Source organism: Macaca nemestrina, chromosome 2 (assembly GCF_043159975.1).
Source record: "Macaca nemestrina isolate mMacNem1 chromosome 2, mMacNem.hap1, whole genome shotgun sequence".
Taxonomy (NCBI): domain Eukaryota; kingdom Metazoa; phylum Chordata; class Mammalia; order Primates; family Cercopithecidae; genus Macaca; species Macaca nemestrina.
Window position 1 is genome coordinate 108,443,086 of NC_092126.1, and position 26,570 is coordinate 108,469,655.

A 26,570-nucleotide genomic window follows, 5' to 3' on the forward strand; every position below is an offset into this window, starting at 1 on the left:
AACCTGGTTAATGTTCTGTGGGGTAATAAAGCCATAGGCTACTTTCTATTCAGTTTATGACAATAATATAATCCCAAGAGTTAGAGCTAGGATTCCTTATCCTCCTTCTACAGAGGTTGTAAGACCTATGTGATTTTGGTACTCTCTTTCTCTTTTGATGCTGATTATTCGGCAAATCCCATGTGGCTCTGGGTACTATCTTTCTTGCAAGATGTCAGGGGCACCTAAAAACCTGCCTGGGAATTTTTCTGTGCTCATGGGTGGGTGTCACATGTCATGAGATCAAGAACCCAAAAGCAGAGGACGAGATTGCCATGTAAGACCTCTTGGAACCCAAGGCTTCATAATTGGAACATAGCAACATTTGCTGCCTTGTTTTCCCATGTCTCTAGGTGACTGGATACTTATTATAGAATGCTGGTCGTTATGGTGATGAGAGCTGGGGGAAACCAGGCTGGGTGCACACTGTGAATGAAGGTTTAATCTATGTCATCCTTTGTCACAGGTCATCCTGTTGCCTAGGATGAAGTGTCACATAGTTTGAATCCACATTGCTTGCTGACATCATAGGTGAATGAACTTTTCCAAGATTCTGGAAGCCTATTGTAATTTGTGTTCTCTACATTTTCCTGAGGTCCCAGGGATGCCGTGATTACTAAGCTCTATGGTAGGAGTTGGGGCAAGAGGTGAGTAGAGGTGACCAATGACCGGTGCGCCAAGGTCTTTCCGCCCTCTGAGATTCCAGTCAATTCCAGGCATGGAGTTGTGATTAAAAGAACATCAGATGGCATAAGAATGATACAATGGACTTTGGGGACTTGGAGGAATAGTGGATGGGGGCAAGGGATAAAAGACTACAAATTTGGTGCAGTGTATACTGCTCAGGTGATGGGTGCATCAACATCTCACAAATCACCACTAAAGAACTTACTCATGTAACCAAATACCACCTGTACCCCAATAACTCATGGAAAAATAAAATAAAATAATTTTAAAAAAGATTTAAATATAACCTCCTCAGAAAGGCCTTTCCTGACCACTCAATCTAAGATAGCCACCCAGTTATTCTCTATGTCATTCAGTTTTAATTCCTTAATTAGCTCATGCTATTTATTTTGTAATTGTTTGTTCCCCACTCCAGATATAAAACACATCAGAGCAGGAACCTTATCTTGCTCATTGCTGTATCCCAGAGTGCTCAATAAATATTTGTTGATTGAAGGACCGTCTTCTGATTCAGTCACAGAGAGTTGGGCCATGAGGGAAATAAAGAAAAAAGTAGAAACAGGAAATGAAGAAAATCAGAAACAATTTAATACTCTATTGTGTGTAAAAATGAAGTGACAAGAAGACATACATAAAGGGGTTAAAAGAAGGAGAGAGGAAAAATAAATCACTGTTGTGTTTTGGAAAAACTCTTAATTTAGAGGGAAAGGAACTAACTTTATTGAGCTCCCTCTATGCAGGAAACCTAAATTACCAGATGATGTGGGATTTTTGATTTGTTTGTTTGTTTTTGGAAAGATTTTATTTCAACTTAGAGTCATCACCAAAATTACTTTCCTCATTTTCAACCTTTTCTTAGAAAGAAAAGAAAGTGAGTTCTTTTAGTCTATAGAAAGCAAAACAAAAGCCTATTTGTTTTCATCAAGTGAAATTGTCAAGGATGACTGGCAGTGCCATTCACTGAGAAAGAATACTAGAAGTGTTTTGCAGGGAAATCACAAGTTTCATTTTTAACAGGTCAAAATTTAGATATTTTGAAATATTCAAGTAGAGGTGTTGACAAGATAATGTGATACATCACTCAGAGGAGAGATCTGAGCTGGAGATCTAAATCTTTGATGTGTGGATGATAATTGAAGTCATAGGCATGGATGTGAGTGTCTAGAGAGAAAAAATAGCTTATTAAAAAATGGGGTTTCATGGATGTACCTTAGGGAGCTCCAGTATTTAAGGTTTAGGTGGTAGCAGACAAGCCTTTGAAGGAGACTGAGAAGGAATGGTCAGGAGAATATGGTTTTATGAAAACCAACGGAATATACTGTTTCAAGGAGAAGAATGGTCAGCAGAGTTGAATGCTGCTGAGACACTAAAGAGAATGAGAATTGAAAATGTTCATTCCCTTTAGTGACATTGAAGTCTTTGACCTCAGTGAAAGTAATTTTAGCAGAGTGGAGGTGGAGTCTGAGTCATTTTAACATCCACAGTGCCTTTCCATAGAGTAGATATTTGGTATGTTTTTTCGTTTGCTTTACCATGAAATGTATAATTATGCAGAAGAATGTATAATGTATATGTAGTATTTGAAGAACAAAATGAACCACATTTACCCATAAACCTTTAGGAAACAACTTTAGAAGACGCCTGTGTGCCCCTGCCTGCTTGCATCTAGCTTCTTCATCTGCCCGGGTGGACCACTCTTACTGTCGCAGTAAGTGTTCCCTTGCTCTTCTTTTATAGTTTTACCGCATATGAGTGATTCCCTAAACAATACACTGTTATTTTTACAATATACTTTTTTAGTTTTAACTGGTTTTGAACCCTGTATAAATGGAATTAGACTGTATTCATTCTGGAAAAAAAAAAAAAAAAAGAACCTCAGGTGAATCAAGGGTAGTAAAGTGCTGATCATTGTTGAGGCCGAGTGATGGATATATTACGGTTCATTTTACTCTTTCCTCTACTTTAGTGTATGTTAGAAGATTTCCATACTCGAATGTCAAACAATTTTTGAAAGGTTGAAAAAAGCTTTTCTAAATTTTTATTATTTAAAAAAAATTTTTTTTTAAATTTTTTTGAGACAGGGTCTCACTCTATTGCCCAGGCTGGAGTGCAGTGATGTGATCTTGACTCACCGCAACCTGGCTCCAGCCCAGGCCTCCCCCAGCCTCAGCCTCCCGAGTAGCTGGGACCACAGGCTGCACCACCACACCTGGCTTGTATTTTTTATAGAGATGGGGTTTCGCTATGTTGCCCAGGCTGGTCTCGAACTCCTGGGTTCAAGCGATCCACCCATTTCGATCTCCCAAAGTGCTGGGATTACAGACAGGCATGAGTTACCATGCCTGGCTGGAAAACTTTTTTTTTTTTTTTTTTTTAAGAAGAAAAGAAAAAGGAAAGAAAAGGGCACTTTGAAGATCTTATAGGGTCATATTTAAGTGGTAAAACTTCGGAAAAGTGACTGATCTCAGGCAAACCTCGGGGTATTGTCCAGCCCCTTCCCTGCTTTATTTTTACTCCTTAGTACTTATTACCATGTAACAAACTATATATTTTATTTATTTATCTTACTTATTGTTGGTCTTCCAGCTAAATTACAAGCTTCATGAGGCAGGAACTATTGGTACGTTTTGCTCATCCCCATCCCCAGGCCTTGCAATAGTAATAGTACCTGGCACATGGATAGGTTCAGCTTCACGCAACAGAAACCAATAGTGACATAAACAAGATAGAGGCTTTTTTTTTTTTTTAAAACATAAATATATGCCACTCAACAGTGGAACCTAGGCCCCTATCTCTTTCTCCTTCACCGTCCTGACTGTGACTTCTACCATCAAAATTGCCTCATGATCTCATTATTGATGCCAGAGCTCCAGCTGTCACACACATTCCAGGAAGGAAGAAGAGAGGTGGGGCAAAAGGACACCTACTTTTCAACTGAAGCTGTCTCAATTAAAAGTCTTTCTTGTAGTCCAATCTTGTTTCCAATCACCTGCACAAAGATGGTTTGAGTGCTTGGAGCAGCGCTCACTGTTTGGCTATGAGAGTTCCAGGTCTGCACTCGAGGCCATTATCTGCATCCCAGGACTTCGCTTTAGGCCAATGTCAGGAGACACTTACAGAATGAATATGAAACTGATCCTCTGCTCTCTGAGGAGTGGTCCCTAATTTAGCATTTGCAGTTTTAGTGGGTGACACTGAGTCCCTGCAGAGGCACCAGGTGGCTCTGGATTTGGTCTGAGTAGCTTCAGCTCTTGCCCTAGGAGTGCCTGGGATAGTTTCAGATGAGAAACGAGATCCTGGATGGGCACCCCCCATAGGGTCCCCTTTCTGAAGAAAGTTGTCCAAAGATAGGAAGCTTGTTGGAAATGTCTGGACTCCAGTCCAGAGATCCTGCCTCTTTGTGGGGCCCAGGAATTTGCCTTTTATATAAGAAACCCAGGTAATTTGGACACAGGTTTGAGAAACGACACTGAGATACTCCAGGCCATGGAATGAGATACCAACTGGTGTAGGGCAGAAAACATCTAGAAGCTGTTCTTTCCCACTGAGGCCAGAAGGACAAACATTGCACTCAAGTAAGCCTTGAAGAGGCCTTGAGTCTCCACGGACTCAGGCCCTGCTCAGTGTTGAGTAAAATAAAGGTTAACTCAGTAATCTGATGAAAGCTCTCATGTGGATAAACAGTTCTCATTAGCTTGTTCATTGTCCAATGAGCTCACTTGGGTCTCATTGGTGACCATGGCTCTTTTTGATCATCCATAGACTTTCAGTGACAAATTGTACTTTGGGGTTAGTTAATGCTCATAAAATAATAAAATAAAACAAAACAAAATGAAATAGCACCATGTTACAATGAGACTCAAGATCATTTGATGATGTTTTGATGAACTGTGTTTATATTAAATGAGGGCCCTCGTTTGAAGCTTATTTTCATGTTTGAAAAAATTTTTATTTTTATTTTTATTTTTTTGAGACAGAGCTTCACTCTGTCACCTAGGCTGGAGTACAGTGGCACAATCTTGGGTCACTGTGACCTCTGCTTCCCGGGTTCAAGTGATTCTCCTGCCTCAGCCTCCCAAATAGTTGGGATTACAGGCTCTGCCACCATGCCTGGCTAATTCATACATATATTTTTTAGTAGAAATGGGGTTTCACCATGTTGACCAGGCTGGTCTCGAACTCCTGACCTCAAGTGTTCTGCCCACCTCGGCCACCAAAAAGTGTTGGGAGTACAGGTGTGAGCCACCGTGCCCAGCCTGAAAAAATTTTTAAATGCTGAATGACGCTATCTTTTAGGGGAGACATTTCACTAGTACATAAAAAACAGGACAAAACTATCAAAACCACACAGTGACATTTAGAGTGGTCTCTAATCAGCTTAGAAGAGTGAGATGATGGGGCAAATCTCTTTAGAGGCTCTTTCAGTTGACAAGGCAGGCAACTGAGAAAACAAAATTAGTTGTATGAAAACATGTTTGAATGAAGAGAATTTAGACATCTAAGCAAACATGATTTTTGCATTATGCTGGAAACAAATGCTGCACGCTTTGGAAGGATTTACAATCACATTTAAATATAAACAAACAAACACATAAGAAACAGGGACTGAAGCAAAGATGCCAAGTTGCCTGCCTGTATCCTTTCATCTCTTCTCTCATTCCCCTCCTGCAACTGACCTTTATATTGGCAGAGTCTCTCCAGTGTACCTAGAGATAACATTGATAGAGGTGAGGTGTAATTCAAAGTTGCTGAGTGGGGCTTACAAGAAAGTTCTTTTTTTTTTTTTGAGACAGGATCTCATCTCACTCTGTCACCTAGGCTGGAGTGCAGTGGCATGATCATGGCTCACTGCAGTCTCAACCTCCCTGGGCTCAGGTGATCTTCCCACCTCAGTTTCTGAGTAGCTGTGACTACCGTGCGCCATCATGCCCTCCTGATTTTTTTATTTTTTGTAGAGATGGGGTTTCACCATGTTGCCCAGGCTGGTCTTGAACTCCTGGGCTCATGAGATTCTGGTTCACTTTGGCTCCCAAAGTGCTGGTTACAGAAGTGAGCCACCATGCCTGGACTACAAGAAAACTTTTAATGGAGACAGCTTCAGTTGAAAAGTAAGAGTCCTTTTGCCCTACCTCTCTTCTTCCTTCCTGGAATGTGTGTGTGACAGCTGGAGCTCTGGCATCAATAATGAGATCATGAGGCAAATATGATAGTAGAAGTCACAGTCAGAATGCTGAAGGAGAAAGAGATAGGGGCCTAGGTTCCACTGTTGAATGGCATATATGTTAAAAAAAAAAAAGCCTCTGTCTTGTTTATGTCACTATTGGTTTTTGTTGCGTGAAGCTGAACCTATCCATGTGCCAGGTACTATTGCAAATCCTGCAGATGGGGATGAACAAAACGTACCAATAGTTCCTGCCTCATGAAGCTTGTAATTTAGCTGGAAGACCAACAATAAGTAAGATAAATAAATAAAATAGATAGTTTGTTACATGGTAATAAGTACTAAGCAGTAAAAATAAAGCAGGGAAGATGGATATGAAGTGTGGAGGTCAGGGAAAGGCTTGACATTTTAGAGAGTGTCACCAGGGAAGCCACATGGGATTTCATTGGGGGAAATTAAGGTAACATTTGTGTAAAGACCTAGTAAGAGAGAGAGTCAGGGGGTGTCTGGTGGACAAGCATTCCAGGTGGAGAGAACAGCAAATGCAAAGGCTGTGAGGTCAGAGTGTTCAAGGATAGCCAAGGGCTTGGACTGAGTGGAGCAGGATGGTTGACAGAGTACCTGGCAGGAACTGTTGTGAAACAGGTGATGGAACCAGGACTAGCAAGGCCTTGTGGACCATAGGAAGAACTTTGGCTTCTACTCTGAGTAAGATGGGGCCACAGGCAGGTTCTAGGCAGGGAAGTTGCAAGATCTGCTTTATATACAAACAGAAACACTGTGCTACTGTCTTGAGATGAGGCTGAGGAGGGTGAAGGTGGAAGTACAGAGACTAATTTAGGAGGTGACTGCATCATCTAAGTGAGAGAGGATGTTGGTGTGAACCAAGTGAAAGTAGTGGAAGCAGGAAGAAGGGGGATTCATCATATAAGGGAGAACCATTAAGGTCCCCTATGGACTGGATATAGGATGTGAGAGAAAGAGAGGAGTCAGAGAGAACTCTAAAGTTTTTGGAAGGACGGAGCTGCTGTCAACTCCATTTGGAGCAAACTTGTTTCCTCTAGCCTCCCCACCAATCGGAGGAACAGGTTTGAGGGGAACATCAGAAGGTCAGCTGTGGATATTTCAAATCAGAGATGGCCATTAGATGCCAACTGGAAATCTTGAGCAGAGATGGATACATGGTCAGAATTCAGGGCATAGGTCCACTTTGGGAGCCATTGGGACATGGATGGTATTTAACATCATGGGACTGGAGAAAGTCACCAAATGAGTAAGTGTGGAGAGAAAAGAGAAGAATCTGGGCACTGAACCACAGGGCCCTCTGATGTTTAGAGATTGGGAGAAAAGGGGGAACCAGCCATGGAGACTGATAAGGAGAAGCCAGAGGGGAAGGAGGAAAACCAGCAAATCTGAGGCTGTGGTGGCCAAGAGAAGGAAATGTCTCATGGAGGAGAGAGAGAGAGAGATGGTGTTAAATACTGTGTCAAGTAAGATAAGGACTGAAAATTAAATATGAGGATTCAATAAAACTGTTCATATAAACATTTTAGAAGAGTTCTTGGTAAATAGTAATCATTTAATACATAGAAGGTGGCATTACACACACACACACACACACACACACACACACACACACACACTTGCTATATTAGCCCTGTTTAATCGCATTTTCTGTGATGATGGAGATGTTCTATATTTGTTCTGTCTAATACAGTAGCCACTTAGCCACATATAACTACTGAAAGCTTAAACATGTGGCTAGTGCAACTGAGGAACTACATTTTTTTAGAAGGGGGAAGAATTGTATTTTATTGAAACTCAACTCAAAAAAAGAAATACAATGCTGTAGTGTGCAATATATTCACACAAAGCACCCTCAGGTGCACATTCAAGTCAAGTAAGAACTCCATATCCCTTTTCCTGGTTTTCCTACCCTGGGACCTTAGTCTCTTCCATATACAATCATGCACACTTAATTTGAAAAAGGAAACCCAGTGTATTTTGATGTATTCTTTAGCACCAAATTTAATGAAATTTTAATTAAATAAATACTAAAGTCTAAATAGCCACATGTAGCTGCTGGCTACTGTCTGGAACATAGGCAGTTCTATAGTCTGTTCTGTCTAAATAGACCTATTCTGTCTATAGGCCAATTTACAAATGTTCTTTTTTTAGATGATCAGCCTAATGAGTTTTAGCCAGCTTATAAAGGTGTGGCACAGAAGGCCCTTTGATAGAGTTTAAAAATCATGTGCACAGGTGTGGAAAGTGTGGGTGAGCAAGCAGAGGCCAGCACCCTGAAGAAAGAGGCTGATGGAGTTTAAGACACACTAGGACTCAAATCTTGGTCTGTCATTTAGTTGTGAATCCCCAGACAGGTTGTTTAACCTCTCAGAAACTGCCTCATCCTCTGAAAAGGCCTGGCTACTTAATTTGCCAGAGCCCAGTGCAAAATAAAAACACTGGGTCCCTTGTTCAAAAATTATTAAGAATTTTGAACTGGCAACAGCAGAGACCAAGTGTGGGCCCTTCCAAGTTGTAGGTTCTGTGTAACGCATAGGTTACATGACCACGAAGCTGCCTCCTGGGTCTTGAGGATGCGGGCTGGGCAGTCAGAGTGTTGAAAATGGGAGAGGGAACAAAGGCGAGAGTGTTTACTGCTGCTGCACTGCTGCTGGCCTGGGCTGGGCAGAAGGCTGGGGTGGGGAGCTCTTTTCTTACATCAGTTTCAGATTTTCCTGTAGATCAGAAAGAGAGCTACAGGATCTCTTTCTGAGTCCTTGTAGACTATAGCTAATCTTTTCCTAGGCTTGTTTGTTGGCTGGGTCTTAAATGACCATAGTCTAGCTCTTGCAGTTACCTACTGACATGATTTATCTCTGTGTCCTCACCAGATCTCATCTTGAATTGTACTCCCATAATTCCAACGTGTTGTGGGAGGGACTTGGTGGGAGATAATTTGAATCATGGGGGCGGTTTCTCCCGTACTGTTCTCGTGGTAGTGAATAAGTCTCATGAGATCTGATGGTTTCATCAGGGGGTTCTGCTTTTGCATCTTCCTCATTTTTCTCTTGCCACCACCATGTAAGAAGTACCTTTTGCCTCCCACCATGATTGAGGCCTCCCCAGCCATGTAGAACTGTACATCCAATTAAACCTCCTTTTCTTCCCAGTCTCGAGTATGTCTTTATCAACAGCATGAAAATGGACTAATACGGTAACTTGGTACCAGTAGAGGGGGCGCTGCTGAAAAGATACCTGAAAATGTGGAAGTGACTTTGGAATTGGGTAATAGGCAGAGGTTGGAACAGTTTGGAGGGTTCAGAAAAAGACAAGAAAATGTGGGAAAGTTTGGAACTTTCTAGAGACTTGTTGAATGGCTTTGCCCAAAATGCTGATAGCAATATGGACAATAAAGTCCAGGCTGAGGTAGTCTCAGATAGAGATGAAGAACTTGTTGGGAAGTGGAGCAAAGATGACTCTTGTTATGTTTTAGCAAAGAGACTGGTGGCATTTTGCCCCTGCTGTAGAGATCTGTGGAATTTTGAACTTGAGAGAGGTGATTTAGGGTATCTGGTGGAAGAAATGTCTAAGCAGCAAGCATTCAAGAGGTAACTTCAGTGCTATTTAAGGCATTCAGTTTTAATAAGGAAGCAGAGCATAAAAGTTCGGAAAGTCTTCAACCTGACAATGCAGTATAAAAGAAAAATCTATTTTCTGAGAAGAAATTGAAGCCAGCTGTAGAAATTTGCATAAGTAATGAGGAACCGAATGTTAATCCCCAAGAAAATGGGGAAATGTCTCCAGAGCATATCAAGGGTCTTTATGGCAGCCCCTCCCATCACAGGCCCAGAGGCTTAGGAGGGAAAAAATGGTTTTGAGGGCCAGGTCCAGGGTACCCATGCTGTGTGCAGTCTAGGGACTTGGTGTCCTGCATCCCAGCCACTTCAGCTATGGCTGAAAGGGGCCAATGTAGAGCTCGGGCCATGGCTTCAAAGAGTGCAAGCCCCAAGCCTTGGCAGCTTCCACATGGTGTTGAGCCTGCAAGTACACAGAAGTCAATAACTGAGGTTTGGGAACCTCAGCCTAGATTTCAGAGGATGTACGGCAATGCCTGGATGTCCAGGCAGAAGTTTGCTGTAGGGGCAGGGCTGTCATGGAGAACCTCTGCTAGAGCAGTGCGGAAGGGAAATGTGGGGTTGGGGCCCCAACACAGAGTCCCTACTGGGGCACTGCCTAGTGGAGCTGTGAGAAGAGGGCCACTGTCCTCCAGACCCCAAAATGGTAGACCTACTGACAGCCTGCACTGTGCACCTGGAAAAGCTGCAGACCACAGCCTCAACGCTCACCCATGAAAGCAGCCAGGAGGGAGGCTGTATCCTGCAAAGCCACAAGGGCAGAGCTGTCCAAGACCATGAGGACCCACCTCTTGTTTCAGCAAGACCTGGACGTCAGACATGGAGTCAAAGAAGATCATTTTGGAGCTTTAAGATTTGACTGCCCCATTGGATTTCAGATGTGCATGGGGCCTACAATCTCTTTGTTTTTACCAATTTCTCCCATTTGAAATGGTTGTATTTACTCAATACCTGTGCCCCCATTGTGTCTAGGAAGCAACTAACTTGCTTTTGATTTTACAGGCTCATAGGCAGAAGGGACTTGCCTTGTCTCAGATGAGACTTTGGACTGTGGACTTTTGGGTTAATGCTGAAATGAGTTAAGACTTTGGGGGACTGCTGGGAAGGCATGATTGGTTTTGAAATGTGAGGACATGGGATTTCGAGGGGCCAGGGGTGGAATGATATGGTTTGGCTCTGTGTCCTCACCTAGATCTCATCTTGAATTGTACTCCCATAATTCCCACATGTTGTGGGAGGGACCTGGTGGGAGATAATTTGAATCATGGGGATGGTTTTCCCTATAATGTTCTCATGGTAGTGAGTAAGTCTTACCAGACCTGATGATTTTGTCAGGGGTTTCTGCTTTTGCATCATCATCATTTTTCTGTTGCCACTGCCATGTAAGAAGTGCCTTTCACCTCCCGCCATGATTCTGAGGCCTCCCCAGCCATGTGGAACTGCAAGTCCAATTAAACCTCTTTTTCTTCCCAGTCTCAGGTATGTCTTTATCAGCAGCATGAAAACGGACTAATACACCTACACTCAAGGGTAGAGAAGAGGCCGTGCTGGTTCATCCATATAACTCATGGGATCATTAGGAAGTTCTTAAGGCTGGGTGCAGTGGCTCACGCCTGTAATCCCAGCACTTTGCTGGGTGAAAGCGGGAAGATCACCTGAGGTCAGGAGTTTGAGACCAGCCTGGCCAACATGGTGAAGCCTGTCTCTACTAAAAATACAAAAATTAGCCAGGTGTGGTTGGGCACACCTGTAATCCCAGCTATTCAGGAGGCTGAGGCATGAGAATCGCTTGAACCTGGGAGATGGAGGTTGCAGTGAGCCAAGATCATGCCACTGCACTTCGGCCTGGGCAATAGAGCAAGACTCTGTCTCAAAAAAAAAAAAAAAGTTCTTAGGAAGCCTGAGGCTAGGAGAGAATTGGCCAGCAGGAGGCTGAGTTCCACCTTTCTCATTTCGTCATAAGCACGTTTAAAGCCAAGAAATAGCCTTGTGAACCCCCCAAACAGAACAGTGAGCTGTGGGGTTGGGTGTTGTTTGTGGGTTCCCCAGGACTGGCTGAGGATGCCTTGATGTGGCACTGATTAGATATGATCCCAGAGACCACACAGATGTGAACAGGACTCCCCTCTTCCCTGGGGAACAGAAGTCCATGAGAGGCTGGGTCTGAAGGGCAGGGCAAGGGTAAAGGAGACAGGTTTGGCAGCAGCCTCAGGGCTATAGGTGCTTTGCCCTGTGGTTTTAACATCAGACCCCCAAGTATCCCTGACTTGGGGGAGGAGCTGCCTACACAAAGTCCAGACAAGGCAGGGCATATAGGTGGAAGCAGAAATGCCAATCAGGGTGAGTGACAGGGATGAACCAAAGTTGGGTTCAATATTCTGGACCAGGGTGACTGGAGGAATCAAAGCATTCTAGAGTTAGAAGTGGGCTTAGAAGATTTAATCTTGTGCCCAGGACCAGGTATTGTGCTTCAGTGTCCCTGAGGCCTCCTCCACCTCAAACTTGTGGCGTCTTGAAGGAAAGCAAAAGAGGAGACAAACACTATCTAGGAAGCCCTGGGGTCTGCCAGACTCCTCAGCAGCCCCTCTCCTGACTGTGGATCCCAGGAGAATCCAGTCTCATGGCCTAGCTGAGTAGCAGAGCACTGTGGAAAGGCTATATGATTGCTGCCCTGCCTCTTGCTGCTCTGTGACCTTGGGCTCGTGACTTCACCTTGCTGGGCCTTCTCCTCTCACCAGTAAGCTGAAGATAAGCTTTGCTGCTAGGATATTAGAGGATGACATGAGATAAGGTTTGTAAAACACAGGGCACTTGCCTGACATCTACTTCCTCCTTGCCATCTGGAAGCCTCCAGTATAACACCTGCCTGAAGTCACTGCTGAAGTACGACATGTCTCTGATAATTAAATGTAACAGACATAATTTCTAGGGTACCCACTGTGTTGGACAATGTGAGGCAGATGGACCAAGTACAAGACATGGGCCCCTACCTCTGAAAAAAGTAGCATCTTGGTTAAGCAAAAGACAAGCAAGCACAAGCTTTTTAAATAATGAAACTAATACAGCTACATGCAGAAGAATTATGAATCAAAAGGCCTATTGGGATTTAGAAGGAGAGCTTAGCAGAGTTGGAGGGCTTCCTGGAGAAAATGGGCTCTGTGATAGACTTTGAAGTGCTGGTAAGACATGAAAGGTGGGCAGCTTTTGCTGTGAGTTGTCCAGGAACAATGGCATGAGCAAGGGGTGGGCAGGAGTGGATTCAGAGCCCCACTGGAATAGAGTTCTGAGGTCATGGGTGAAGTGGGCAGAGAGAAGTCTGAAGAGGTAAGGAGGGCCAGGCAGTGGACTGGAAATGCCACACCACCAGCAAAAGACCAAGGATTCTGTTCTAAGGGCCAACCAAGTCTGGAGGCACAGATTTCAGAGCGACAGAGTCACATGATGAAAAAGGACTGGTGGAATAGAGGGGGATGTTGGATGGGAGGAGAAACTAGAACAATCAGGGTGAGTGACAGGGATGAAATGAAGTTAGGTCCAATATTCTGGGCCTGGGTGACTGGAGGAATCAAAGCGTTCTAGAGCTGAAAGTGACCTTAGAAGATGTAATCTTGTATAGCCATTCAGAATAGATTAATGCCCTTCCTGGGTCCATGGCAAGTTCTTCCTCTCTTAGTTCTGTCAAGAGCTGGTTGTTGGAAACAGCCTGGCACCACCCCTTCCCCTGCCATTCTCTCACTTCCTCTCTCACCATGTGATTTCTGCACGTGCAGGCTCCCCTCTGTCTTCTGCCATGAGGGGAAGTAGCCTGAGGCCCTTATCAGTTGCAGATGCTGGGTTTCATGCTTCCTGTACAGACTGCAGAACCATGAGCCAAATAAACCTCTTTTCTTCTTAAATTCCTCATGCTTATGTATTCCTTTATAGCAACATAAATGGACTAAGACAGTACCCTCCCTATGGGGCAGTGTGCAGAGAGAAAAGACCAGAAGACCAAAGACTGAACCTTGAGTCATGAGAACAGGATCCAGGAGAAGGGGCAGTCAGAGGTGGGATGCAGCCCAGATGTGGTCATGGTGATCAAGGACGCAGTGGTGAAGGTGGTCAGTGCTGTCCAAGGGCATGACCTGGACAGCTCTGATCTCCCCAGCCCCACTGAAGCCTATTACAGATGGCTGCAAATTCTTTGACACTTCTCCCACTGAGATGGGGAGGGGGAATCTTTGCTTCCTCCACGTAAATCTGAGTAGGTTCTGTGACTAATGCCCCCATAGAATAGAATGGAAGTTTAGCTGGGCGTGGTAGTGCATGGCTGTAGTCCCAGCTACTCAGGAGGCTGAAGTGGGAGGATCGCTTTAAGCCCAGGAGTTCAAGGTTGCAGTGAGCTATGATCTTACCGCTACACTCCAGCTGGGTCAACAGAGTGAGACCCTGTCTCAAAAACACAACAAACAAACAAACAAACAAAACAAAACAAAACAAAAAAAGGAATAGAATGGAAGTAATGTCATGCCAGTGTCCAGGTCCAGCCTCTGAGAGACTGGCTGTTCTGACCTTTAGAATCTGGGAGCACTCAGTCGTGGAACCCAGCCACCATGTTGTGAAGAAGCTCTGTGCAGTAGTCCAAGTGACCAGGAGTCAAAGCTCCCAGTCAACAGCCAGCACTAACTTAGCTGTGTCAAAGAGCCCACTTGAAAGAGGATTCTAATTGTGCTGCCCAAGCTGAGACCACGTGGAGCAGAGATATTCAGTCCCTGCTGAGCCCTGCTCTAATTATAGATCTGTGAGCAAAACTACTAATTTTTAACTAAATTTTGGGGTGGCTCATTACACAGTATCTGGTTTTCTCGGTGGATTCAATCCGGTGTGCTTGAGTCTCCCCTCCAAGTGCATGGCAGATGGTGGGAGCCATGGGAACTTTCCTCTCACTGCCCTCCCTTTACTTTTGTTCTGGTGGCTGGTGACCCGCACGGGGCTTAGAGATCAACTGTCAGTGATTAGGGTGGCCCTGGGCCTCTATGGGGATTAGGTATTGGGAAAGGTCACACAGGGTGGGGCCCATGTTGCCCCACAGGAACAGAACAGAACAAGCCCTGGCCTCTCAGCTACCCATTGGCAATAGCTTCCATTCCTTCCACTTGCGTACAGGGAGACTTGAAAATCAGTGGTGGCAAGACTCCAAGACTATTATTTTTATTTCCAGACAAAAACATCTGCTTCACACACAGAGCGGCATCACACGAAGAGGAAAGAGCCTGTATCCCAAAGCCCAGCTTTCCGCACCATCCACAAATGAAGACAGCATCTGCTGAGCCCACGCTGAGCCTGTCACAGTCAACAACTGGGAAACTGGGGCCTCTACCGAACCAGGGGACAAGCAGCCGAAGCACTTGAACAGCTTGATACTTGTTTTTTGGTACATTTGTTTATTTAAAAAAGCATAGGAAATGAATAAAATGCCACTAAAAAGTATCTGCAATGAATAAATTATTTCCAGTGAAGCACTGCAGATCCACACACACCAGTCCTCTAACCTTTACCAAGGCCATGTCTGGTGGGCTTGTGCTTGTCTCAGGTGACTCTTCCTTGAGACCTTTCCCTTCTGTGCAATGATCACAGCATTGGAGACCAGTCCTGCATGCGCTGGCCTTCCATGTAGGCATGGCAGACCACACGGATGGGCAATGGGCTGGCATGCAGTAGGCTTCAACAAACGCACTTCACTGTTTCCAGTGACCCTGAAATGTTTTATATAAGTAGGGCCTGGGCTTTAAAGAAAAGAGCCAGGGTTCCTCAGGCTAGGCCCCTTCACTGAGGCACAGCTTCAGAAAATACTGGTCTCAGGAGCCAGCAACTTGTCCAGGAGTTTTGAGCCCTCAGTTGAAGGAAAATGGCCATGTGGTGTCCTTGCAGGCAACAGTGATGTCGGTGATGGTGACAAGTAGCCAGCCCAAAGAAGGCCAACCCCACCTTGGGTGGAATGCAGGTCACCTAGTCCTGCTTGGAAGGGGCTAGGAGGTTGGGGAAAGTCGAGAACGGAGGGCCAGGGCTCCACACAGTGAATTCAAATAAGGACTCTTTGGTGAGGGAAGGAAGCTGCAGCCCTCCTTTGGCCCTTTATGGAGGGTCAGCACCTGGGCTCACAAGCACAAGGGTCACTGGGCAGGAAGCAGACTTTTAGAAGGGAAAGGTGCTATAGGCAACGCCAAGGGCATAATTTAAATATCCTGTCCTCTGGAAAGTGTTCAAGAGGTCTTGCAGTACACACCATTTAGGAGATTATAAAATTCCTTTCATTCACGCCATGTGAACAAGTTGAGGCAGTGCTTTTCAAGGTGAATTCATTGAATACAATGAAGTACATTTATTTTTTGAAGGAAGTTTTTGCCACAGAAATATTGAACTTGGGACTGTGCTGACAAGCTATAGCACAATCCCTCTCCTTCCAGATTGGAGCAGGGGTGGCAAAGCAAAAGTCCACAGGCACTGGGTAGATAACTGGTGTAAATGAGGGTGTGGGGCAGGATGTGGTAGCTCACATCTGTAATCCCAGCACTTTGGGAGGCCAAGGCAGGAGCCCAGGAGTTTGAGACCAGCCTGGGCAACATGGTGAAACCCCGTCTCTACAAAAATTACAAAATTAGCTGGGCATGGTGGTTTGCGCCTGTGATCCCAGCTACTTGGGAGGCTGAGGTGGGAGAATCACTTGAGCCCAGGAGGCAGAGGTTGCAGTGAGCTGAGATTGCACCACTGTACTACCCCCTAGGCAACAGAATGAGACCCTGTCTCAAATTAAAGAAAAAAGAGGAATGTGAGCACACATTGGTCTCATGGTCTACTTACCTGATCAGATTAATGCCAGGGGTTCCTTTTCATTACAAGAAATGCAAGCTGCAGGGGCATTGATCAGTAGAAACAAACACTCAGCCTCATTGTGGGAGGTGATAGGGAGTAGTGTGGGCTGTGGTGACCTGGTGAAGTAGACACCCAATCTAAAGGCAGAGCTGGTGCCCAGCTCCAGCCAGTTGTTGCTGGGTGAGAATGTGAGCCTCAGAATGGCCGGTTCTTCTGATCTGGATTGTTATGGGAATTTTTAAATTTTAAGTGTTAGATTCTGCAAGATAAACAGAACATCCCTGTGGGCCAGATCATTTTGTAGCCTCTCCTGTGGGAGTCAGTGGCAGGAAGGTGTGGTAGGCAGAATAACAGCACCCCAAAGATGTCCTGGTCCTAATCCCCATCTGTGGCTATGTTGTCTTGCATGGTAAAAGGCTCTTCCAGTGTGAGGAAGGATGTTGAGATGGAGAGATTATCCTGGATCTTCCTGGTGGGCTTCGTAAGTCAAAGAGGGAAATGGGAGGGTCAGTGACACAGTGAAGACATGTGAGAAAAGCTTGACCAGCCACTGGAGCCTGGGAATGCAGCCAGTTTCTAGAAGCTGGAAACGGCAAGGAACTGGCTTCTCCTTAGAGCCTTCAGAAGGAGCACAGCTCTGCTGACACCTTGATTTTCATTCAAGGACATCCATTTTAGAATTCTGATCCCCAGGACTGTAAGATAATGTGTTGTTTTTAAGTTACCAAGTGATGGGTTGCAGTGGCAACAGACAACTAATGCAGGGGGCCACTGTCCAGTATATATTTAAACATTTTTAGAGGACGAGAATATTCTCTAAATTTTTCTTTAAAGGTCAAAGTATTGCTGCAGCTGGGAGAATCGCACATGGAAACTTAAGGAAATTTCTCTAATTGCTAGGACTACAGGACGATGGGATTCAAGATGAATTTCCACAATGGGATAACCACAAGCCGACCTAGAGAATCAGGAAGTCTCTTATCAAAGCAGATATGTGTCAATGCTGCTCAAACACACACACCCTTTTCTGGCTGGACAGATTATAAATTATTCCCACCTCCCGGGGGACTGGCACACATTTATCTAGTGGTCGATAGAAGTCACAATGAAGACATCCAAACCAGTTAGCATGAGTTGTTACTAAGTCAGGTGAAGAAAGCTAGGTGGTTATACATTTGATCTCTTAAATGCACAGGACCACCAAATAAATAATAATAAAAAGGCACATTGTCATTTTCATCCTGGGGACCCCAGTGAGAGTAGGGATCTCAGGTAGGCTCCTTGGAATTGGAACTGTTGTCCTGAAGAGGGCAAGCCTCTGTTTAACACTCTGAATCCAGGGCTTGCTGCAACCCTATGCTAGGTGACTCAGGCCTCTCTCCTCTCATTACAGGCTGGCTAACCACACAGCCTGAGTTGAGAAGGACATGAGCTGTCATGACCATATCCAGATGAGAATTCATCATTTTCAGTGTCTTGTGCTTAGAATGAGTCCACTGAGCAATGTGAAGTTGGTGGTGTCCAGGAAAATCTCCTGCTGTTCCTTCTATATAATTCCTCTTCTTTAGGATTTCTGGTTAGGAACACGGATGGGTGTCTCAGTGCCCTGCTTTATGAAACTCAGCAAATTCCCTGGAAGGGATCAAGTTATTCTGCTGGCTCCACAGGCTCCTGAGTGTTCAGCAAGGGAATGTCTGTTTCCTTGCTGTTTACATCCCCGTTGTTGGGGTGGGAGAAGGTGTATGGTTCACTCTCGGACTCAGGAGGGGAGCAAGGAGGCAGCTCTTCAGCGGCCAACTTTGCAGTTGGGGCCCTGGAGCATATGGTGGGTGGGGAGGGAGGGCAGACCCCCATGGTGCCCTGGAACGGCCGGTAGGTGTCCACCTCGGGCTGCAGGAAGGACCCGCCGGAATCCTGTAGCAGATGCCCATACACCATGGTATCCTCGATGACTGCATATACGTGGGAATCATTGTCCTTTCGCCCTTTCTGAAACTTTTTTGGCTGTCTTGGCATCTCGGTATTGATGTTGCCATTATAGACACCCACGGCGGGGCCCTTGTTTGTCTTCTTTTTCCTATTTGGAAAAGGAACAAGACAGAAGTCAGAAAGGAAAGAATCTTAGATGGGTACCATTGCTACGGCCCTGCTAGAGCTTGGATTCTTTAGGGTTCTGACCATGTCTTCCCCAAATCCCTCAAATTGCTCAGCACTTGAAACTGAAACTCTGTCCTCAGTGAACATTTAGAAGGGACCTGATTTTGTCTCCAGTTTTCCAAGTGGAAACAGAGATCACAGGTGGCAGAAGAGTGGTTTAGAGAGGGCACCTCTAACACTATCTGTGCTCAATTCGTTTTTGATAAGATATGTGGTATCCAATGGTGGAAACATCTGACAATCCCTTTCCCCTCCTTTCTACCAGAAATAGGCAGTGTCCCAGCCCATCTCAACCACATCAGGCTCAGTCATGCCCAGGTCAACTTTCCCACAATCTTAGCACTTTCCCATAGCTCATGCTTTCTCTCTGTTTTGCCTGGGAAAAGCTCTGACCATCTAGATTCTAAATGGTGACACAAGAGACTCAAGAGTCCAGGTTGTATCTTAGTTTTCAGCATGAGTTGGTGAGAGGAAAACTCAGCATTAGCAGAGAGACCCAGTGCCTCAGCAGTCACCCCCAACAAAGGAAAGAGCTAAAAAGAAGACAAAATTCAGGCTGCAATGCCAGAGTTCTTCAATAACACCATTAGCATTTGGATTTTAATGTTCTTTGGTACTTGGACCTGCACGGGCATTAGTGCTTGCTGCCACAGAAAACAAAGCTTTGCTCCCCATCTTCATGAACCAAACAGCAAGGAATGCTGACTTTTTAGCTGACCAGTGATGCAAATGGAGGAGATTAGCTCAATTAGTGTAATGGACCATATAAGGCACAGGCTGGCAGTTCATGGTTGTGGACAGGCTCTCTGTAGTTTGCTGAGATAAAAATAAACCTGGTACCTTTAGCTTGTAACACTGAGCCCCTGGCCAGGATGATGGGTTCCTAAGGCTCCTGCCTGAAGCTCTGTAATGTTTGTCCCCACTAAAACTCTTCTCATGCTATCCTGAAACCGACTGTTTATTTGCCTGTCTCTTCAGTCCTCCCACCCCCATAGAAGAGATTGTCTTGCTCATCACTGTCCCCAGTACCTCAATGAATCCTAGTGCCCAGGAGACACTCAGGAAGTACCCACTTAGAGAACAAGTTGGATAGCATCGTCTCTCCTCATTCTCACTATACAACCTGTCCGTCCTCCTACACCAGCTTGGGCATGGATAGGCCTTATGCAAACCTGCCAGCCAGCAGCCTCACACAAGCAAGGCCTGTAGCAAGGCTGGGCTGATGATTCTCAGGCTTAAACTGGAGCTATTTCAAGATGAGGCAAGTGCTGGATCTCTTTCCTTGTCCAATTCCCTCCTGATAAGGAAGCTGGGGCCCAGTGTTAATGCCACGCTTCCCCAGCTGGGTGGGCTATTCCATGCACCCCAGATGGGAAAATTCCCTGAGAGAAACAGTAACATGATGCTTCCTTAAAAGCAGTCCTTTTTCCCCATGTGTTATAGGTACAGCCACTTCTCACGGAGAAAAGACTCCTGCAAGCCAGTCCTTCCTCATCAGCAGAGACATTTGCAGACACTCTTATTGTAGACCAGGAATTTCAGTTGTCTGCTCAGGTCCACAGTTAATTTTTGAAAAAGAATTTTTTGGCTGGGCATGGTGGCTCACACCTGTAATCCCAGCACTTTGGGAGGCTGAGGCGGGCGGATCACAAGGTCAAGAGATTGAGACCATCCTCATCAACATGATGAAACCCCGTTTCTACTAAAAATACACACACACACACACAAACAAAAATTAGCTGGGCGTGGTGGCAGGTGCCTGTAGTCCTAGCTACTCAGGAGGCTGAGGCAGGGGAATCGCTTGAACCCAGGAGGCGGAGGTTGCAGTGAGCTGAGATCGTGCCACTGCACTCCAGCCTGGCGACAGAGTGAGACTCTGTCTTAAAAAAAAAAAAAAAGAAAAAAAAAAAAAGAATTTTTTGACGTTGGCTTTTTGGAAAGTGAAATCATGCTAAGGAAAATAGCTCTCTCTCCCATGACTTTAGTCAGAAATATGAGCAGAATTTATACAGTTTGGTGGCACCATGGACTCTGTTTAAAAAGGTCAACATTTTCCTTTTATAAAATAGAAGCTTGGCCTGGTGCGGTGGCTCATGCCTGTAATCCCAGCACTTTGGGAGGCCAAGGCGGGTTGATCACTTGAGGTCAGGAGTTCAAGACCAACCTGGCCAACAAGGTGAAATCCTGTCTCTACAAAAAAATACAAAAAAATTAGCTGGGCGTGGTGGTGTGTGCCTATAGTCCCAGCTACTTGGAAGGCTGAGGAAGGAGAATCATTTGAACCCAGGAGGTGGAGGCTGCAGTGAAATGAGATCATGCCACTGGCAACAGAGCTTATAATAAATTATATATATATATAAAATAAAATATAATAAATAAAACAGAAGTTGTCCTCCTGAGGGGATGGAAAGAGAGACTGAGGCAGTTAACTGGGCCTTCCTTCCTCTTGGCCACAGGCCTGCCGTCTGTAATATACCTGGAGCCGAATAGACAAGGATAAAGCAGTTTGCTTAAGAAACTGCAGGAGAACAAGCTGGGACAACACACATTCATTCTCCTTAAGGTGACGGAGGGAGTGGTTTAAGAGGCACAGTCTGGCAGAGCCTAGTGAGCATTTTCTTGCCAAGATCACCCCTGCTTGATCAATCTACTAAGCAAACAGCACACTGCTCGCAGGGGACTTGTGCTGAGGCAGCTGCACCATGAACTACAGGTGAAAATGTCACATGTGATTTTTATCCCCGCCTCACCCCCAGGCGTGGATAAAAATCCCAGGCATGGGATTTTTTTTTTCTCCTGAAAGCATGACTCACATCTGGCAATACTGTTTAACATTGATCTTTGGGGGAAAAAATGGGAAGCAAGAAAACAAAGTCAATAATTAACAATCCACCCAGTCTGTGTGATCTGAGGAGGCGTCAAATCAGATAAAGAGAGTAAGAGATTCCACCTACTTCTTTTTCACACAGCAAATGATGAGTCCGAGGGCAGACAGCAGTAAGGCTCCACCTCCCACCACTGTGATGAGGATGACAGTCAAGTCTGTGAGCAGAGACATGAAGAGACAGATGAAGAGGCAGCTGGGGTTAGCTCTACAATGAATTTGAGGCATCTCCAAAAGCAGCTGTCATCTTTCCGAAGGTGGAACGCCACACATGTGGCTCCTTGTGTGCATTTGGGGTGCCTCACATCACGAAGTGCTTATTTCCTGTCCTTTTGGATCTGGGTCAGCCAATAGAAGGCAACTGTGCCAGTTCTGGGCCTAACTTTTAAGAGGATGACAGCTTGCACTTTCTCTCTGAGAGACAGCCAGCCATTATGTAAGAAGTCTGACGATGCTGAGACCACCATGCCGTGAGGAAGCCCAAGCTAGCCATGTACAGACCCCACTGGGGAAAAAAACCAATCTAGTGAGAACCAAAGGCCCTAGACATATGTCTCCAGTAATTCTCCAAGCCATCCTCTCTATGTGTTCAAGGCTTCTGGTTGGGGCCCCAGATACCCTGGAGCACAGATAAGACACACTGCTATGCTCTGTCTGAATTCCTGATCCACAAATTGTGGGTAAACAAAATGGCTATTGCCTAAGCCACCACATTTTGCGGTAGTTCGTTTATAGCAATGAACAACTGAAACAAACTGAGGGACCTACCAGATCGACTCCAAAGGCTACTCCTGGCCTACACCAGGTGTGTTCCACCGATTGCCACAGTCTGTCTTGGAGAAGAGAAGAGCAGAGGAGGATAGGAGAAAGCAGGGAGTCAAAAGTCAGAAGTGAGGCAGCTAAAGGGAGGGTTGTTTCCTTTGTGCTGTCCTTTTCCTGCAGCTTCACAAACGAAAAAGAAAATAAATCAGAGGGGGAACCCTGTACCAAACAGAGATTTAGAATATCTTGCTTGTTCACCAAGAAAGCAAAAGGTGAGATCCAAAGGAAAGAGGAATGGAAAGAAATGACAGAAAGTGAATCTAAGAGACGAAAAAAACCCAGGAGGTAACCTATGAGTGTGGAGAGGTTTTCACTTGTGGCATTTGGCTCCCACCAGTTCTTTTGAGGCTAACCAGTTGTGCGGCTTGGATGGATCCTCAATCACACTGACTCCCAGAAAGGGAAAGGGAAAAAAGCAGCCTCCACGGTCCCTTCTGGTTCTGACACTGTGATGCTCTGTGCCTTCACCGAGTAAAGGGCAGACACGGCCTCACCACAGCCTGTCTTGCCACACCTGCATTCTGTTGCTTGATACCCTTCAGTGGTGCCCACGACTTTGAGGAACAAAGGCAAACTCATCATCCTGGCTTCAAGGCCTCCCATGGAGGGTATTTCATGGATTCCAACGTTTCACTGAGACTCAATAAAAAATCATGTACCTGTCAGACTTTTCAGGTCCCCATATTTTAATTCATGACACTGAATCCCATGGTACTTTTATGAGGTGGCTATTATCTACTCTCTGTGGATGAGGAAGACCACAGGTGTGGAGAGACTTCCCCTATGCAAAAGAGAGATGAATGGTAAAGGATGCTGGCAGACTGACTAAAAAAAATCTAGGCTGGCCAAAAGAATGCAGTTGAAGGGATGGCGTGAGTTCCTTTAGAGTATCAAAAGACCTTATATGCCTCCTCCAGTCTCTTGTGGATCTCTCTGCCTCTGCCATGAAAACAGCCCAGGCTGAAGGATAAGAGACCATGTAGTGTCAAGCCAAGTAATCTCAGTTGTCTCAGATGATCTTAGCTGAGCCTCAGCTTTTTGAAAGCACCAAGCTAAGATCAGCAAAGTCCTCTAGCCAACCTGCAGCTGCCAGCAGGTGCATGAATGACAGAGCCCAGATAAGTCCAGCTCAGACCAAAACTGGGCCCAGATAACGTTGGAGCAATAACAGATGGCTGCTATTAAGCCACTATGTTCTGGGATGGTTTGTTACTCAGCACTATTGATGCAATAGCTGACTGATACATGGACAGCCAGGACTCAATCTGTGTTTCTGACTTGTCTCCAGGCTTGCTCCCTATCCTCCAGCTGACAATTTCCTGTTTATCACTATCCCCAAAGACCCTGAAGGCCCTTACCCACAGTCCTTGGGGTAAGTGTCACCCAGAAGAGCAGGTCTAGCTGCTTGCCGCTCGCGGGGCTGCAGTTAGAAATGTTGACCCAGAAGCTGTGATGGTGGAATCTCGGCTTGGGGAGCGCATCCTCGTCCAGGCTGAAGATCTCCTCAGCCCGGGTCCGCTGCTCCTGGATGATCATGAATGCACGCCCTGTCTGGCACACCACGCCGGTCCGCTCCTTAAAGAAAGTCAGGCAGGCCACCTGGTCTCTGGGCACGCTGATGTTCCAGGACACTGAGGTGAGGGATGGCAGGCCCCGGTCCCAGTTGGGGGTCCTCAGATAGACCTTGCTTTTTGTGTCGGGGGTCACCGTGAAAACGCCTTCCTCTGCAGGAAAGGGAGGGAGATCCAGACAGATGTTTCATTCAGTCAACATGGAGAGGAAAGGGAGCGGTGGGGGAGATGAAGTCCAACTGTCCAGACTGGGGCTGTCTAACAACTTTCTGCGATGATGGAAATTTTCTGGATCTGCACCGTCTGATAGGGTAGCCACCAGCTACACGTCTGCTGAGCCTTGAAATGTGCCCAGCATGACCAAAGAACTGCATTTTAAATTTGTTTCATGTTAATGTATTATTATTAGTTATATTTGAGATGGAGTCTCACTCTGTTGCCCAGGCTAGAGTGCAGTGGCACAATCTCAGCTTACTGTCACCTCCACCTCTCAGGTTCAAGCAGTTCTCCAGCCTCAGCCTCCTGAGTAGCTAAGACTACAGGCATGAGCCACCATGCCTGGCTAATTTTACGTACTTTTAGTAGAGATGGGGTTTCACCATGTTGGCCAGGCTGGTCTTGAACTCCTGAGCTCAAGTGATCTGCCTGCCTTGGCCTCCCAAAGAGCTGGGATTACAGGCATGAGCCACTGTGCCCAGCCTCATATTAATTTAAATTCAAATAGTTACATGTGGCTAGCACCACTGTATTGGTCAGTGCTGGATCAGTCTCAGTCAGAGTAGGTACTCAGGACTTTTGAAAAAAACAAAACAGGCAAACAAAAACCAGGCTAGTTTCCCAAACTGGTGGTTATCTCAGCTTCCCTTCAGAAATGCTCTCAACGTAGCTACTACGTTCATCTACTGCCCTGCTCCAGGGTGGGGCTGGTATAGACTGATTTCTGTTTCGGAGATTAAAATATCTTCAGGTTCTGGGAAGAGTTCTGGAACTGCAAAGCTGAAAGAGCTCCTGACATGTCAACTAATCCCTTCCTTACCTTCAGGAGAGATAAAACCCACACATTCCACACTGATGAGAATGTGTCTTATTTGCAAAGACTCCTTGGAAGCAGTTTCTCTGGTAACCTTGGAGATATCAGGCAGCCTGGACCCACTTTGACCTTATGACCAAAGATTCTTCTCCCTCCCACTCACACCTCGGAGAGTAAGAGTATGAAATAAACATCGAACGAAGGTCTTGGTCAATTTTAAAATGGCCTCTAACTTAATGTGCTTGGAGCAACTTGTAATGGTGACTGTGACTTTTAAAGTCAACCATGTAGAAGTCACATTGTGAGCCATTTAGACCTCATTTATTGCCTCAGAACATGGAGACCACATGCCAGCCTCCCAGGAGGGTCGCGTCTGCCCAGCCGTGCTGCTGGACTCTGGCTCCGGAGACTCACCTCCCTCCCAACGCTCCACCTTCTGGGCTCTCTGCACTGCATTCTGAATTGTAAAAGCAGAGTCATAAAAATGTCTGCCTAAGGATTTTTATGTCACTACCTTAAAAATCCGGGACTGGGGAATATTTGGCTATTTCTCATTTATGTCCTGCCTGCTTCCAAAAAAGACTCAAACCTGATTATGTGTTTTGCTGCCTACCAACCATCGCCTCCCACTGTCAGAAACATTTTTTATTTCTAATCTCAGGAATTTTCCATGCTAGGTTAATGGTAAAGTCAGGATTAGGACTCACTATCTTTCAAATTTCTTGTGCAAGGACCAGCATACTGAGCTATTCCTTCTCTCCAAACTCGTAACTTAATTAAGGTGATCGCAAAACTAAAATAAAACGAACACTTAAACTAAGGGGGCATGGAGATGGGGGAGACCCCCCTTACCTTTGAAATAAGGTATAAAGGACACTGTCAGGCCCTGCCTGGAGGCCTCTTGTCGGAAGCTGGGGGCAAAGGTGCGAAGGGTCACTGAGATGTTCTGCTTCACCTGGATCTGCTCGATAGAGCCTCCCGGGCAGAAAGAGCCGAAGTACAGGTCCTGGCTGGGTATGGCACTGGCCACGAGGTAGCTGAAGCTGGTGTTGCAGGGCTTCTCATGCGTATGCTGCTGCAGCTTCTGGGCTGGCACCAGCACCAGGCTGAGCCTGTCTTTGGGCACCAGCAACTTCCAGGAGAAGTCATGCAGCTCCACAGGCAGGTGGAGGATGTCACTGGGCACCTGGAGTGAGTAGGACTTCCTTTGGCAGTACCGGTGGTCTGTGCAGCCTGGAAGAAGTGGGGCATGCTAGCCATGGACACAGGAGACCACAAGTGCACCCTCCCCAGCTCTCCCGTCAGCCTGAGGTTGGGGGTCTGCATGCTGCCCTGCGTTTCCCTTCCATCTCTATTTTCCCACCTTGCCCTCCACTTCTGGCTCCTCTGTGTACCTTTTGTAGCGGTCCCTCTGCTCTCTCACATTCTTACTGTTTACTAAGCTGGCAAACAAACTTCTGGGTAGTACTCAGGGTCGAAATTTCCTCTCCTTTTTTGCTTAAGTTCTTTCTTCTGTGTATTTGTGTCTTAGATGCTAAGTGTCATGGGGCGGGGCACAGGTTTCACTCCACCCAGACATGTTGCCCAGGAGGCAGTTCCGGGCAGTGGTTGGAGCTGTGAGGGGTGTTGGGGAGATGTCAGTTCGTCTTCTGACTCTGCCACTTCCTAACAGGGTGTTCTCGGGCAGGTTACTTTGCCTCTTGTGGCCTTAGTTCCTGCATTTGTA

The 26,570-nt window shown here is 45.8% G+C and overlaps 1 protein-coding gene and 1 long non-coding RNA gene across 2 annotated transcripts in view; one reads left to right on the plus strand and one right to left on the minus strand.

Annotated features, from left to right (window-relative positions):
* Nucleotides 1-529: 529 nt before the first annotated feature.
* LOC105480327 (uncharacterized) lies at nt 530-14,870 on the plus strand. The gene is made up of 3 exons (XR_986415.2): nt 530-686; nt 2,348-2,434; nt 14,729-14,870. It is a non-coding gene; the product is annotated as an uncharacterized lncRNA (long non-coding RNA).
* Nucleotides 13,859-26,570, minus strand: part of LOC105480326 (CUB domain containing protein 1) — a 63,392-nt gene continuing 50,680 nt past the window's right edge. Inside the window, exons 6-9 of the mRNA XM_011739002.3 lie at nt 25,697-26,077; nt 23,602-23,967; nt 21,492-21,579; nt 13,859-18,457 (exon numbers count right to left, since the gene is read on the minus strand). Of these exons, the coding sequence (XP_011737304.1) occupies nt 18,028-18,457; nt 21,492-21,579; nt 23,602-23,967; nt 25,697-26,077 (1,265 nt within the window). The 3' untranslated portion in view covers nt 13,859-18,027. The remainder of the gene's footprint in view (nt 18,458-21,491; nt 21,580-23,601; nt 23,968-25,696; nt 26,078-26,570) is intronic.